Source organism: Orcinus orca, chromosome 9, assembly GCF_937001465.1.
Source record: "Orcinus orca chromosome 9, mOrcOrc1.1, whole genome shotgun sequence".
Classification (NCBI taxonomy): Eukaryota; Metazoa; Chordata; class Mammalia; order Artiodactyla; family Delphinidae; genus Orcinus; species Orcinus orca.
Window position 1 is genome coordinate 98,874,534 of NC_064567.1, and position 16,201 is coordinate 98,890,734.

The 16,201-nt window shown below is 50.4% G+C and overlaps 1 protein-coding gene across 1 annotated transcript in view; it reads left to right on the forward strand.

Annotated features, from left to right (window-relative positions):
* VOPP1 (VOPP1 WW domain binding protein) overlaps positions 1 to 16,201 on the forward strand; it is an 87,164-nt gene that overhangs the window by 59,145 nt on the left and 11,818 nt on the right. The window contains exon 3 of the mRNA XM_033411279.2: positions 11,263 to 11,340. Within this exon, the coding sequence (XP_033267170.1) occupies positions 11,263 to 11,340 (78 nt within the window). The remainder of the gene's footprint in view (positions 1 to 11,262; positions 11,341 to 16,201) is intronic.

Here is a 16,201-nt window from a genome sequence, read left to right on the forward strand (position 1 = left end):
ACTCACCAGAAGTCCCAGAAGTAGACACTCCTTCTGCTTCCTTTGTCTTCATGTTCCTGAATTTCATTCTAGCGTTGTAGTCATCAAGCTACTAGAGGCTCATTTTTTAAAAAGATAATTAGGTTTCCACTGTAGCTACCTGGACGTGTAAAATGACTCTCCCCTGATTGGTTTGTTGATCCAAACTATATCTCTGTCTGCCCTCTCCCTTCATCAAGGTTTTTGATTTCTTTAATTTGTTCATTTATGGAATATGTATATGTACAAGCAAAATGTATTCTCATTTTTGAAGAAAAAGTCCCTTTGGAATCTGAACAGAGAAGCAACACATATTTCAACCCTCTTTCCTATGATTTTTTTCTTTCCATCTGTCCTTCACTACCTTTCTTTCCTATCTACAGTCTGAGCTTTCAAAAGCTTTTAATTGAAATGTACCTTTTCTTTTTTTTTTGGCTGTGTTGGGTCTTCGTTGCTGCGCACGGGCTTTCTCTAGTTGCGGCGAGCGGGGGCTACTCTTCCTTGCAGTGCGTGGGCTTCTCATTGCAGTGGCTTCCCGTGTTGCAGGGCACGGGCTCTAGGCGCGCAGACTTCAGTAGTTGCAGCATGGGGGCTCAGTAGTTGTGGCTCACGGGCTCAGTAGTTGTGGCTCATGGGTTCTAGAGTGCAGGCTTCAGTAGTTGTGGCTTGCGGGCTGTAGAGTGCAGGCTTCAGTAGTTGTGGCTCGTGGGCTCAGTAGTTGTGGCTCGTGGGCTCTAGAGCACAGGCTCAGTAGTTGTGGCGCACAGGCTTAGTTGTTCTGCAGCATGTGGGATTTTCCCGGACCAGGGCTCGAACCCGTGTCCCCTGCATTGGCAGGCAGATTCTTAACGACTGCACCACCAGGGAAGTCCTAAAATGTACGTTTTTTGTGCTTTGGTTCTGGGCTTACTAGATACGTCCTCTTAGCAACAGTGTGATTTAAAAATAGCAGGGAGGTCACGTGGCCTCACCATTCCCGTCCCTTTGCTTTCATTCTCGACTTGAGTTGTTCTTGGGCCAAGGACTTGCTCATTCAGCCCCTCTGTCTGCTGCAGGGGCAGGTGAGGTGAGCAGATGGGGACGGGTCTGCTGAGGAGCCCTTGCCACTGGCCGCGCAGGGCTGCACACGTCTGCAGGGCCTGGCTTCCTTCCTGTGTGTTCAGAGTCCAGAGGGCACTGCAGACCAAGGTGGCAGTTGTCAGGGAAGAGTCCCAGTGCAGTGTCACATCCTGGAGCACTTCGATGCCCTGGTGGCTGGCGGGAGCGCCTGTCCTGCTGGGAGGTGCACCCCGGGCTCCGCTCCTGCGTGTGCAGGAGGGCAGGCACGGGGCACGGGGCTGGCTGTGCTTCAGCTGCTCTCACCAGCAGACCCCTTGGCCTCTACGCCTTGGTTCTTGGGGTCCCGTGGCTGTGGTCATGGTCACTACCACATTCAGTTTCTGAGAGGGTAGATACTGCCCTGTGCGTCCGTAGTGTCTATAATCATCACGGATATTTGCAGTTTCCTGGTGGCTTGGAGAGGGTCAGTGGGTCTGTGTCCAGAGGTGACCAGATGGGGCCCCTGACTTTAGATGTGGGCACTGCTGCCCCAGAGAGAGGCAGGAGGGCTGGGCGAACCTGCCTTACTGTGGGGTACGCTCCTGGTGACTCTGGGAGGGCCCTTCCGCTTGTCTCCAGTGTCCAGAGGGGCCCTGGTGGACCACCACGGCCACAGTCGACCCCCTTGTGGGCAGAGGGGGCCTCTCAGGTCAGGAACAGTGTCTCTCTGTCGATGAGAAACGTCACGCTTTCTGCTGAGATCTGTAGCCCCGAGGCTCGCTTGCCCACAGCCGCCGTCCGCGGAAGGATGTGAGTGTCCAAGGGCAGAGGTGGGAGGCAGAACCAGGTGGAAGGCGGAGGGTGCTGGGTCTGTGTCGGCCGCTTGGACTCGTGTGAGTCTCCAGGTATGGGGCCCAGGGACCTCAGGGCCTTCTCCGAAGTTCACGGTGGTGGAAGGACGTCAGTGCCCTGGCGCACCCGCCAGCACTCACCGGGAGCCACCCATGCTTCCATGTCTCCCTCAGACCAAGACAGAGCAGAGCGTGTCCCTGAGTTTTCCCAGACTGTAGCTGAGGCGGAGCCCTCCACGGCGGCGAGGAAATTGTCCGGGAATTAATCGTAATACAAAGACTAAGAATAATAACAGCTGACATTCATTGAGTGCCTACGGCACGCAGTGGACTTTTCTGAGCACGCTACACGTATACTCTTCCGAGAGCTTTTGAGAGTGGCCCCTCTCTCCTCCCCTCCCTTCTTTTCCCTCCCTTTCAGCTGAGGGACCTGTGTCCTTCTCGTCCTTTGGTACCACGCTCCATCCTTGGACTTACTGTTGCTGAAATAAAACATCCATTGTTTCCTCCCTAGACTGGGGGTTCGTTGAGGGCACGAGTTCTGTCTTCTGTGCTGACACACTGTCAGGCACATGGAAAGCACTCGGTACTCATTTAGTAACTCACACGTGGTGGCCTGGAGCAGGGTTGGGGAAGGAAAGAGTGACTCACTGTCATTCTTCAGTGATGGAAATTGTTTTAGGGACCTAATGTCAAGAGACCTCTAGCCCTGCTCTGCCATTAGGTTGCTCTGTGATCTCGATCAAATCTCCTAACCTTTCTGGGCCCCAGCTTCCTGGGCCATATAATCTCCAAGGTCTTATACTGCTTAATTCTATGACACCCTCTGGCTGGCTGTGCAGAATCATTTAGAGCATAGAGAACAAACAATGAACGACCAAGCAGGCTTATGTGTTGTAGCGGAGACAAGGGTACAGATATGAGATGGATGTTAGCACATTAAGGGTCCAACCTGCTTGCCAAGTACAAAGCAATCACCTAACATTTCCTTTCTAAGCAGTGAGTCATCTTTCTTCTGCAGATCTTAGTATTGACACAACAGTGGGGAGGAGATGTTACTCACACAGTCAGATGGTGGAATGGATCTGGGAGCCTGGGACCACTCCCTGCTCCAGACTGTGAGGTTCCTGAGATGTCTTATTAGGTGCTGAACTGGGCCTTCGTGGGAGTCAGGTACATGGATGCTTACTTAAACCATGACTGTTTTCATTTGATTTTAAACAGGCCAGAGAAAGCTGGTGATTTAGACGTGCATGTTTCCTGTTCTTTAGGAATAGAATTGGATCTGGTAATTCCTTCCAGAAAATTGGGGGTAGGTTAGAAATGGGTTGGGTCTTCTTAAATAGACACCAGTGATTTAAAAACAAGATGAACCAGTGGCGCTCTGTAGAGCTGGCCAGTGGGAAAGGACCCAAAGGGGGTCCTTGATTTACCTATAGTCTCCTGGAATACTAAGGAAACCTTAAGACCCTCCCTACCTAGTTTTACAAATGAAGTAATTGACAGCACCCACCTGGGCCCACAGTGTCTTCAGGGACCTTATTGTCTGACTGGGTCACACCTCTGGCCGCCACGTGGATGGAACAGAGCTGCAGGGCATTTGGGTCCTGGGTGTTGTGTTTGCATACTTATTCTAGTTTCTGGTTCAGCTCTAAGTACCACTGAAGGAGAGAATGTGGGGACGCTTGTCTTAATCATCTCCACTGAGACTTGAGGGAATCCCCAACTGCCCAGCTCAAGGGAGAGAGTGAAAGGGAACAGATGGTTGGAAAGCACTTTGGTCAGACATATAAAAGGAAGATAGGATGCATGAAACAGTGAGGACACACATCAGGGTCATGCACTGATGACCCTGACGTGTGTGCTTTGTTGAGTACCTGTTACATGCACACCACCGCTACGGGGGAGGGAGTGAACGTGTACCAACCCTGGGAGTAGAGACACAGGGGCAGGCCTCAGGCCCACCTCCTGCAGCTCTAGGAAGGGCCGTTCCTTCCAGCACTGCCCTCCTCTGGCTATCGATTTCGACCAGGCCATTCTCAGGCCCTGTGCCCAAGTTTCCCATTGCAGTGTTGAAGCTTCTTTCAAAGTACTCCCATTACCCTGGTTTATCGTGTCTTTCTTTCTGGGTTCATTCCTCAGCTGTGAATAATTAATGGTGTGAATGGGTGAAGTGTTTGCAGGTGTCAGATCAAGATCCCAGATTCAGGCTTTGCAGAGCCCGCACCCAGCTAGGAGGTTGGTGCCAAGGTCAGTTCAGGGGCCCTGCGGCACAAGGTCCCCCCGAGCAGTAGCAGGCTGTGTTGTGACCTGGGCCCAGTGCCCTGCGCCCTCTGTGCCCAGCTCCCCAGCAGCTTGGGGAGCCTGAGGTGTGTGCAGGGTGGGGCAGGGGAGGGGGGGCTTCAGCTGGTGAAGCAGCTGAGCACAGCCTTTGGAAGCAGCCTGGGGAGGGGGAGGTGTCTGGTCTGGGGACAGATACCCTAAAGAAGAATTTTTCTCCTCCCTCACTCCTTGTTGTTGGGCTTCTCACTGAAGACTGCTGGTGTAAGTTGGGGGCATTTTCGTGTCCTTAGAACAGGGAGAAAGGTTTCACCGTCATCCCCCTTTCGGATCGCTAGACTCCTGTTGTGGTCTGAATATTTGTGTCCCCCCCAAATTCACATGTGGAGTCCTAACCCCCAAAGGCGATAGTATTAGGAAGTAAGGACTTTGGGAGGAGCTGAGGTCCTGAGGGTGGAGCCTTTGTAAATGGGATTCGTGCTCTCGTAAAAGAGCCTCCAGAGGGCTCCCTTGCGCCATCCACCATGTGAGGACACAGGCTGTGAACCGGAAGGGGGCCCTCACCAAAACACGACCATCAGCTTGACCTTGGACCTCCCAGCCCCCAGAACTGTGAGAAGTCAATTTATGTTGTTTGTAAGCCGCTGGTATTTTGTTATAGCAGCCGGAACAGACTAAGACAGCCTCTAAAATGTCATGTTTCTCTATATATTCTGTAACTGGATTTTTTTCCCTTAACTATAGATTATAAATCTTCTTCTAAATCAGTATACAAAGCAACCTCATTGTTTTTCTTCATGACAGAGTGTTCCCTGGGGAGGTACCATAGTTCATTTACACATTCCATTATAAGCATTGTACATTCAGGTAGTGCCACTTTTGTTTTGTTTTTACTACTGAAGGTCTGCATATCCTTACCTGTTATTCCAGAATTTGAGACAGTGATCATAAACAAATTTTTAAATACTTGGTAGCAGGAGTGGATTTGGACAACACGAGGCTTTTAAAATTCTTTTTAGAATTCCATTTAGTAGGATGTGCTAAAATATAAACTGAGGCGTATTAAAGTTTTCAGGAGTTTATCTGAGGAAACATCAATTCACATTGGGCAGTGATGAGCATTCCACCGCCAGAAGCCAGGGGCGAGGTGTTTATAGAGAATCAAACAAGGAAGTGATTTGATTGGCTACAGTTTAAGAGATTGCCTGGTCTGGGAAAGTCCTGTTGGCTGTTGGTCATTGGTTTCCTTCCCAACTTGAGGCATTCACGGGAATCCACTCTGCCTTAGGTTTCAGTTTGCTTCCAAAGGCAACACAACTGTCAGAGCCCCCTCAGGCTAACGGCCTTCTTGTTTGAGAACTTTAACAGATGTTTTGTGTATTTCAGTGCAGATTTCTGCTGGTAATGTTATGTAGCACGTGGTTACATATCTTATAATTCATGAATCCAGACAGTTCTCAGTCTCCACATATCTGGTCCCCAGAGTTTGGAGAAAGGATTCTGATATGCCCCCCCGTACTCACTAAACATCTTCCTACACATACTAGAACTTATTTTGTCGTGAAATGAATTTGCAGAAATAGAATTGCTGAAGCAAAGGTTATGCTTGTTTCATATTTTAATAAATGCTGTTAGTCTCCCAAACGTTGTCATGATATAATCAGCCATCAGGGTGTGAGAGCAGCTGCTTTCGACCATCCTCAGCACCACTGGGTGTAACACCGTAATCAGAGGACACTTTGTACTCTGGGTTCTTGGTAGTTATGTGTTGTCTCATCCCAGGGAGTCTCTTTCTGCTGCGACATCACTTCCGCTGAAGGCAGACACATATGATACCGGGAACCATGGTAGGCACCTGGGCTATACATAGAGGAATGAGATAGGATTGCTCTTGAGCTCATGGTCTGGTGGCGGATCTGTAGATGCCTTTAACGGTGAACAAATATTGTACGTGGTCAGAGCTGGAGACCCAGCAAAGGGAGGATCCTGGCCTGGCGGGGAGGACGAGGGGATGGTGCTGAGAAAGACCTCACAGAGCTGATCTTTGACGGCTGACGAGCAGTTTCAGAGGCTCTAGTGAGAGTGTATTTGGGGCAGCACAAGGCTGGAGTGTAGGCTGCCCTGCCAATGGCAGGGGCTGAGATGAATAAGGAGGGGGAGGGGCCTTGAATGTCCTTCTGAGGAGCTGAGACTTCCTTCTGCACAAAGCAAGGCGAGAGCACCAGCTTGGCCTCTCAGAAGGCTGCTGGCATAGCACTGGGCTGGGAGGTGGAGACTGGAGCTAAGGAGGTTGCTGTGTAGTAAGGGCACAGTGTGGAGGGTCTCTTTCAGTGAAGATGGGCTGAGAGACCAGTCGGTGGGCTCCAGTGTATCTCAGAAGCATCAGTGTGGGGCTGAAGTGTGGTCTCCGCTTGGCAGACAGTGAGAGAGGGTGCAGAGAACGGGTTCAGCGAGGGGTTTCGCAGAAGGGGGAGGGGGGGCGGTGAGTTGAAGTTCTTGCAGGGCAGTGGGGCTTTGCTTCTGCAGCTCCGGAGGGTCCACGGACAGAATGTAGATTTGAGAGTTCTGAGCAGGTAAGGAAAGTGAAACCAACTCAAGTAAAAGTCAAGCTGCGAAAGTCAGCCGGGTGTCAGCCTGAATCCAGGTTTCTAGACTTTTGAGCTAATGGGGACTGGGGTCCGTCTGCTTTCCAGAGCTCATGGCCACACTCATCATGCCATTTATATTTGCCTTACTTGTGTTATTTCACTGAAATGAAACCTAGTATCAGGTTTCAGTTCTATAAGATCACAAGAGGACTTCTGTTTTTCATGTTCAGTATTACCTCACTGACCAGCGTTCATTTTTTAACCTGAGGGTTAATCAACCCAAGCTATAGAAGGATAAGTTTCTTGTTTTCCAGGTTAGAGTTGAATAGAACTGATATTAAATGATCAGCAGTTTACTGAAAGGAGGAAGAGGAGAAACCTCTACCCCAGAAACACAAGGGCAGAGTTTCAAAATCTGGAGCCAGCGACGTCAGCAGTCATGGGAAAGCGTCTAGGCCATCTTTCCTCGTCCGCTCCCTCAGCTCCGGGGGCAGCTGGGCGTGGAGGCAGCGGCTGTTCAAGGGTTAAAATGGCAAGGAAATGAGCACTTCTAACCCATTCGGTCTGTTAATTTTAGGGCTTATAATAAGCACTTATAATACTTCCTCCGTGGAAGAAGTAGAGTGGAAGTTCCCTGTGTAAATCCCATAAGCCACCCTAAGTACAAGCAATTTTGGTTTATTCCAGTTTGAGATGTTTTCTGGTAAAAGATGTGTCTCTGGAGGAATGACTCCCAGGGCACCTGTCCTCCCAACCCCCAAAGGCTCAAGATCGGGTCTCATCAGAGCCACTGTGGTCCCCTCTTTAGAGCCCATAGATGTGTGACTTTGCCATGGAGTGTTAAAAGGTCATCAAACTCTAACCATCTGTTTCCACAGACGGGCACATCCCCGCCTGTCAGGGAGATCAAGTCAGACTGGAAGGAAAATATTCAGACATATGAATTGTCAGCTGAGATTGACAGAAAGAACCGTCAGTTCATCCTCAGATCTGTGAAGTTTTTGACTTGACAGCCAAACACGTATAAGGTCTAAAACCTGTGATTGGAGAGATGAAAGTTCTTTTTTTTTTTTAAATTTTATTTATTTAATATATTTATTTTTGGCTGTGTTGGGTCTTTGTGGCTGCGCGCGGGCTTTCTCTAGTTGTGGTGAGTGGGGGCTACTCTTCGTTGTGGTGCGTGGGCTTCTCATTGCAGTGGCTTCTCTTGTTGTGGAGCATGGGCTCTAGGCGCATGGACTTCAGTAGTTGTGGCACGTGGGCTCAGTAGTTGTGGCTCACGGGCTCTAGAGTGCAGGCTCGGTAGTTGTGGCGTATGGGCTTAGTTGCTCCGTGGCATGTGGGATCTTCCCGGACCAGGGCTCGAACCCGTGTCCCCTGCACTGGCAGGTGGATTCTTAACCACTGCACCACCAGGGAAGCCCGAAAGTTCTTTTGAAATGACTTTTTCTCACAGATATTCAGTACTGAAACTTATGAGAATATGTCTATTACCTCTTGTGTGATGATGGTGTCACGGGTTTGTGTGTGTCCAAACTCAACAAATTGTACCTATTAAATATGGACAGTTCTTTGTATATTGATTATACATCAGTAGAACTGTTTTTTAAAAAAACCGATCAGGAAAGCCAAAACAGCGTCTCCTCCCCTGCTATGTTCCTGCCGGGTGCCCCGAGAGGAAACACCGACAAGCGGGTGGTTCTCCGTCCCGGCTGTGTCCTAGACTCACCTGAGGAGCGATTACCAACCCACAGGCAGAGGCGTGTCTTAAAGCTGCCCAGTAATTGATGTGAGCCAGGGTCGAGAACCACTGCTTTCCAGAGTGCTCGCCACAGAGTGACCACCTGAAGCTGCAGAGGTTCCTCCTGGGCTGCCTCCTTTCCTGTTATACGCCCACAGGTGGAGGGTTCTGCTACTTCGTTCAAATGGAGAACTTTCCCATGGCAGGTTTGGGCCCTTAAGGAAAAGCTGGAGAGATGGTCTCCATGTTAGGCCATAATAAGGCTAAAAATAAATAAATATTGAAACATTAAATAATATTTTAAAAGCTTGTTATAGGAAGGTAGAATTGGTGGTGAGTAGTATATTTTAGGATTATAGACTCAATATTGGGAAAGAGATGGCTGTGACACATTGATATCCATCTGAACGGGAAGAGTGCTTCGGGGAATTAGTGGGAAACCCGAAATGTCACGAAGATCACAGAGACCTAGTTTAAGGAGGGAAGAGGCGGGAGTTCCCAGGATGTCAGTATACTAAGGAAACAAGCAGCCTACTGGGGTGAGATTTTAACAGCGCACGTGCGAAAGATGAAGAGTGGGCTCATCACCCAGCGCAGGGTGGTAGGGAACCTACATGAAGGCTTCAGGAGAATCATCTAAAAGAGATTATTAAAGGGGCCTTTTGTGATCATTTGGAACTAATTTGGGTTTGCCTGTTAATGTCCTGTGAGGTTGGGCTCATTTTTTCGATGGGACCATGAGACGGGGAGATCTGTGACTTGACAGTGTGCCCGAGTTTCATGAAGATATTTAATAGCAACTCACTCCGTATTTCAGCTGATAAGATAGAAAGTCTGGTCTAAACAAACAGGCCAGTTAGGTAGATTTGTGGCTGGTGTAATAGCTGTACCTATAAAAGTACGATTAGTAAAATACCATCATGGAAGGAAGATCTTTAATGGAATTGACCATTGGCTCCATCATCACTATTTTATAATTGATTTGAATGAAAATATGGAAGGCATGCTGTAGCAGTCACATTCTCAGGTTGTAGGGAGAGGGGTATTGCATCCAGCTCTTTCTTTTTTAAAGTTTTTTAAAATTTTTATTTATTTAATTTATTTATTTTCGGTTGCATTGGGTCTTCGTTGCTGTGCACGGCCTCTCTCTAGTTGTGGCAAGCGGGGGCTGCTCTTCGTTGCGGTGCGTGGCTTCTCTTGTTGCGGAGCACGGGCTCCAGGCGCGCAGGCTCTAGAGCGCAGTTTCAGTAGTTGTGGCGCATGGGCTTAGTTGCTCCACGGCATGTGGGATCTTTCTGGACCAGGGCTCGAACCTGTGTCCCCTGAATTGGCAGACAGATTCTTAACCACTGCGCCACCAGAGAAGCCCTCCATCTCTTTTCTTTTTCTTTTCCTTTCCTTTCCTTCTTTCTCCCTCTCCCTCCCTCCTTTCCTTCCTTCCTCATTTTTTTTTTTTTTTTTTTTTTTTTTGCGGTACGCGGGCCTCTCACTGCTGTGGCCTCTCCCGTTGCGGAGCACAGGCTCTGGACGTGCAGGCTCAGCGGCCATGGCTCACGGGCCTAGCTGCTCCGCGGCATGTGGGGTCTTCCCAGACCGGGGCACGAACCCGCGTCCCCTGCATCAGGAGGTGGACTCTCAACCACTGCGCCACCAGGGAAACCCTTAACTAATGTTTTATAGGGAGCTATTTTCTACATATTTTTCTACATAAAACAAGTCAATTTGTACTGGAATTACCTACAAATTGTGTCCAAGGTCTTGGATCAAATTGTGCATTTCTCCCAACTACTTTTTTGTTTTTAAAAGAAAAAACTTGCCAGGAACCTAGATCACAATTCTGTGATCATTTAATATGATTGAGAAACAGCCTTGCCCACCCTTGCACACACCCAGTCCACTGCCCCTTGGATTGAAATTGCTTTAGTGAAAGTGTCTCTGTGAAAACCAAAGTGCAGACGTTTTCACAGCTCCTCTCTTTTCATAAAGAAGGCGGGGCTGGAGAAGAGTGGGAATATAGAAGGAGGCCAAAATAACCGCTTGGAGTCTGGACCCTGACCTGCTCTGGACCTGCCCTCGGAGGGCGAGGGCCCTTCTCAGGGATCTTCTGGGGGAGGGAGGGTGCTGAGCGCTGTGAGTGTCAGCATCGCGGGGGCAGGACAGGTGTGAGCAGCCCTGGCCCTTGTCAGCACTTCACACGAGGATGCTGGCCTTCAGACTTAAAACAGCGCTGTAAGGAGCTCCTGCCCACCCACCCCTTTTGCTTATGGGGAAACTGAGGCTCACAGCGGTTGAATAACTTGCTAGAAGTCCTGCAGCTGGCAAGTGGCAAGACCAGGACTAAACCACCTGACTTGTCTGACGTCGTAACCTCTTCCCTTGACCCCGCTGGCCTTGTCGGTACAGATTCCCATCTTCTGACGGGGGTCAGCGCTGAGCAGGGTCTATAGCGCTCTGATGCTCCCCTCTGGTTTCATGCAGGTGTTTGGTCATCCAGTTACAGGGCCTCCCCGGAAGGAAACCACTGTGATTCTGCCCACAGGATGTGTAGCAGACAGGTGCTTTGCATGACACTGTCCCTCTCAGCGCCTTCCGTTTGGGCTACCCGTTTGGACTACCACAGCTCCGCTAGTTTCCTAAAATGCAGTGGTGGCAGTTCTGTCCTTTGCACTGAAGTGTGCCTGGACCTCCCGACTGGTCTGGCCCTTCTTCCGCAGGGTGCTGACGGCCTGTGTCCTCTCTCCCGCAGATGCCGCCCCTACGAGGACTGCTGTGGCTCCAGGTGCTGTGTGCGGGCCCTCTCCATCCAGAGGCTCTGGTATTTTTGGTAGGTCACGACTCTTCCTGGTCTCAGCTGCTCCCCCTGCCCTCCCCCAGGGCTCTGCCCGGTCAGTTTGTCACAGCCAAGGTGACATCACCTCCCCCTGAGGACGTGGTCTCTGGGTGGCCTCAGGAAAGCAGGTACGTTGGGGCTGGCTTCATGTCAAGCACTTCTGCTCACGGGGTTTGGAGAAAGCTCGTCCCAATTTCCACAGACTTGTGGCTCAGAAAGCAGACTTACTCTTCTGGAAGCTGGACTGTACAGAAGCTGGTCCTTCAGCGGCTCCTCCACCGATTTCTGAAAGGGAGCTGAGGCCAGTTGTGTTAGTCAGAGCATCAGCCCATCTCGTTATAAAGTTCCCACTGCCTGGAAATCTTCCGTATTCGCATTGTGTCAGCTGAGTTCTGACTTTCCAGACAGACAGCCCGCATCCTTGCCCATCTTCCAGCTCTTCTGGGGGGAGTTGGAAGAGCTGTCTGGGGTCTGTAAGACTGGACCTTGGGAGAGAATGAGGGAGTAAAGCTGACAGAGTCCTAAAAGGATAGGATGCAGAGTTCCCACTAAGGAGAGGAACCTCCCGTGAGTGGCCACCCTCAGAGGATGCCTGTTTGGAGGTTTGCCTGAAGATTCATCTGACTCTGTAGATAAGAGATAGGCTTCAGATGACAGAGATGGCAGAGTATGTGTGGGAAAGGATTTGCCTAAAACCAAAAGGGCATTTCCTGTGCCTGCCGCGCTCTCCTCTGCACCACTGCAGAGGTATAGTCTTCGAGGCAAACCCCGTGAGGGATTAGGACCCAGCTTTAAGGTTTAAGCTTCTTCATGGGTTTCAGATTCTGACATTCCTGATGTCTAAAGACTTTAAGGCCTTTCCTGAGCATGTGGCGGCAGACACTTGGATTTCTGGTGAGATTTTTGCCTTTGCCTCCTGACGGCTGTTCCTAATGTTTGATTAGGGAAGTCAGCAGGAAGTGGGCACTCCACCTGCCACGTTTTCTTTAATAGGAGACCCTCTTTTCGTTCTCACCATCACCACCTCCTTGATGGGCCTTTGGCCATTTGGGGGCTGGACTCACCTGTCACGTCGGGCCCTGAACAGTGCCACGCTGGTGTTGGCTCCTCCCCACCTCCTAGTTGCTAGTGCCTCAAACTCTATAGTAGAAGGAGAACTTTTTTACCCTGAGATTTTCCACATGTCTACACCTCTGTGTACCTATCAAGGTGGAAGGGACTGGTACCAAAGCTGGGGTGAGGAGGGCCGGGGGAGGGGTCACTTCAGAGCTCTGCCTGGCTTTACACACGTGCCCCCTCACAACTTGCCTCCCCGGGGCCTTGTGGTCGAGGGACCCGAAAGGGATCAGCCGTGCTTCAGGTTGGCCTGAAACACCAGGCGAATGATGATGAGATTGTGGAAATGCTCCTAAAAAATGAGAAAACGTGTCAAAATTTAGACATCACGTGATTAGAAAGAAGGAAAAATGGAAAGTCCAGGAGAGCTCTGAGGGCCTGGCTGCTAGAGCAGCTTCTGTCGACCTTCCCTGGAAGCGTTCGTTTCCTGAGCTGGTAGCCAGTGCTTCTGAGCTGTCGGCCGGCGTCACTTGTCAGGGTCAGGGCACCTCAGCGAGCCAGTGGGTCCCTACACAGAGGCATCTCATGAGAGCCGTGGAAGGAGGGCAGGTCTCCAAGGTCGGGGTGCCAGATACCAGAAGGTTCGGTTGAGGTCTTTGAGTTGAGATTCTGATACCAGATAGCAGCTTCTAAACTGGGGATACAGCCAGAGAGCACCTTGAGATGCAAGCCTGAGGTGCCCCAGCTGAAGTCAGAGGACACAGGGTTTCGGCTCCATGGGTTCCTTCTCTCAGTTATGTGTCTGGTATGGGGAAGGCCCCACGGCAGCCGGGCTCCTGAAACAGACAGATGTCTAGACACATGGAGAGTTTTAAACCAGTGTTCTGGAAATGAAGCGTGCAGCCTCCGATGCCACAGACGTTGGGGAGAGCTGCACAGCTTCTGACCGGGCCTCAGAGAGGGCCTTCCCTGCAAAGGGCCCAGCACACTGCACTCAGAGAGGGCCTTCCCCGCGAAGGGCCCGGCACACTGCACTCAGAGAGGGCCTTCCCTGCGAAGGGCCCGGCACACTGCACTCAGAGAGGGCCTTCCCTGCGAAGGGCCCGGCACACTGCACTCAGAGAGGGCCTTCCCTGCGAAGGGCCCGGCACACTGCACTCAGGGAGGGCCTTCCCTGCGAAGGGCCCGGCACACTGCACTCAGGGAGGGCCTTCCCTGAGAAGGGCCCAGCACACTGCACTCAGGGAGGGCCTTCCCTGCGAAGGGCCCAGCACATTGCACGGGCAGGGACGTAGGCATACCCCTGGTGAGGGGGTGATGGGGAGCTGGTGTGGGGGCAGGTTTGCAGGGCGGGCAGGAGGTTGGCAGGATGGAGCTGGGCATTGCGCGGAAGGAGGGCAGCTCTCCAAGCTGGTCCCGCTTGACTCTGGAGGAATTTGGGCTCCTTACCATAACACAAGAGGTTTTGGAGGAGGATGCTTTCAGAAGTCCCTGCCAGCTCTAAAATCTTAAGTAATCTTTAACCAGGATAGTCAAATGAAATCCCCAGGATTAGAAAAGGTGTAGAGTTGGAAAGTGCACTGCAACAGAGTGCAGCCTGGCAGGTGAGTGCAGCCCTGCTGCCAGGGCTGCCGCGGGGCTGGGGGCTGGGGCAGGTCGGCCCTGGATCTGCAGGGGCTCTGCTGCTGCCTGGGGCCTGCATTGGGAGCTGAGAACTGCTGTTCCAAGTGCTGCGGCGGGGAGGCAGGAAGGGACTGAAAAAACAAATTGAATTGAAGAAACCGGATTACTTTTGATGACAGAAAAGGCACATACTTCCTCTCTTGATCCCAGGGAAGCTCCCCGGACCCGCTCAGCAGTGGAAGAGAATGTCTAGGAAACAATCGTCCTGTAACGCACAGCACTTCCAAGAGCTGCTTTCTTACCGTGGCACGCCTTCCCTCACTGCCACCCTGCTTCCTCTCGCTGCTACCAGAAGCTCATTCCCCTGCACCCTTGTTACTTTCTCTCACACTACGGCTTCAGTAAGGACTGAGTCTGATGATTGCCCCTAAGCTGGGAGCTGGTCTCCTGCCATGTGACTTTGTTCTTATTTGTTTGCACCTGTGTGCTCGCCAGCAGCCCACGGTGTGAGGTGTGTATCACTTTTATGTGTCTAGGAAGAAATATGTATTCCATTTGACGGTGTAACCGACATTTTGGCTTGTCTCATGGAAGAGACTGAGATCTCGTATGGCTTCTGCATTTCTAATCCAGAGAGCCTGGTCCCTTGGGAGCGAGCAGCAGTGTTACTGAGAAGGGAAACCCTCACGTGCATTTAGCCTCCCTGTGCCTTACCTTTCTGCCCAGGTGTTTAGAGTTGGACCCGGGGTTGAACGTAAGATTATCATGGAGTCCAGATGAAGCTGTCCCCTTGGGCTTCCAGCATCTGACTTCGGAGAGGGCCTTGTTTTGCACACCTTGGATTCCTCTAGCTCCCCAAGACTGCGCCCCTCTGACCCCCTCCCCATCTGCAGCTCACAGCTGTCCTCTCCGGGTCTCTCACCCACCCAGCTTTTCCTGTGGGAGCACCTGTGCTGTTCTTTCCACCCAGAAAGAAAGCTCCTTCCCTTCCCTTCAATTTGTCTCTTTCTTTCCATCATTCAGACTCAGCTCAGATGTTGCTCCTCGCTCTGACAGATGCCCTTGTTAACCCTCCTGTTGCATTGAACTGTACCCTTGAAACGATGAACACAATTGTGTGTTATGTATATTTTACCCGCCACTCCCACCCCGAACCTATGTTGTATCCTTGCTTTTCTTAGCACTATCAGAGCTGTAAATAAACACTTTTGTTAATTTGTTGTTTACTGTCCCCCTCCTCTATGAGAACTCAAGTTCAGTGAGGGGGAGACCCCACCTGTCTTACGCCCTGGAATGCACAGACTGGTGCTGGGAGAATTTTTGTTGAATGAATAATGAATTAGACGAGAGATCAGAAAGCCACAATTTCAGTCCTTTTCCTGAATCATTTCCTGTCTGGGGCCCCTGATCTTTGTTCGTGTTCAGCGCTCCAAGGTTGTCCGGTAAACGCTTACTGACTGACTAATGGACTTAATTTAACCCTTAACATTATGTTAATTATTCTTGAAGGCTTTATTGTCTCCTCTTTTCTTAAATTTCATTTGTGTGTGGACAGGTGCTTTTAGACCATGACATGGCCAGCTCTGCTGTGTGTGCATCCTTCACAAGAGTGTGTGTGCGTGTTGAGTGAGGTTCTGGAAGGTTCTGTGAGTCCCATCGTCATATCAGTTTAGAGATGGGCAAGTTTCTCAGTTATGTCTGTGTGGAACAGACAACTCGGCCCTTCTCAGAATGACTCCCCCTGTTTCTAGAAAAACAGGTATAGTGCAAATGTGAGGTGGGAAGAGTCATTCATTATTTATTGAATGCCAGTGATACATCTGAGAATTCTTAGATGATTTGGACAAAGGTCCCATCCTTAGCCGTCCGCTCTGTGTCCATTAGACTGTAGGGTCATGGTAGAAGGTTCAGCCATACTTAGAACCTAGAGATTTAAAAACAGACTGTTTATTGATTGTGAGTGTATTCTCTATTCCTATAGCTTCTCTCTAATTAAGAAGTGCTCTAGGAAGGGCACTTAAAAAAAATTTTTTTATGGATGTTCATATAATAATGGAGAGAAAACTGCTAGAAAGGATCACGTGCTTACTCTTCTTGCTTTGACAGTAAAGAAAAATGGGGGAAATAGACAGCCAAGACCAGCAGTAGTGTTCAAACTGGATTGAAAAGGCATCTC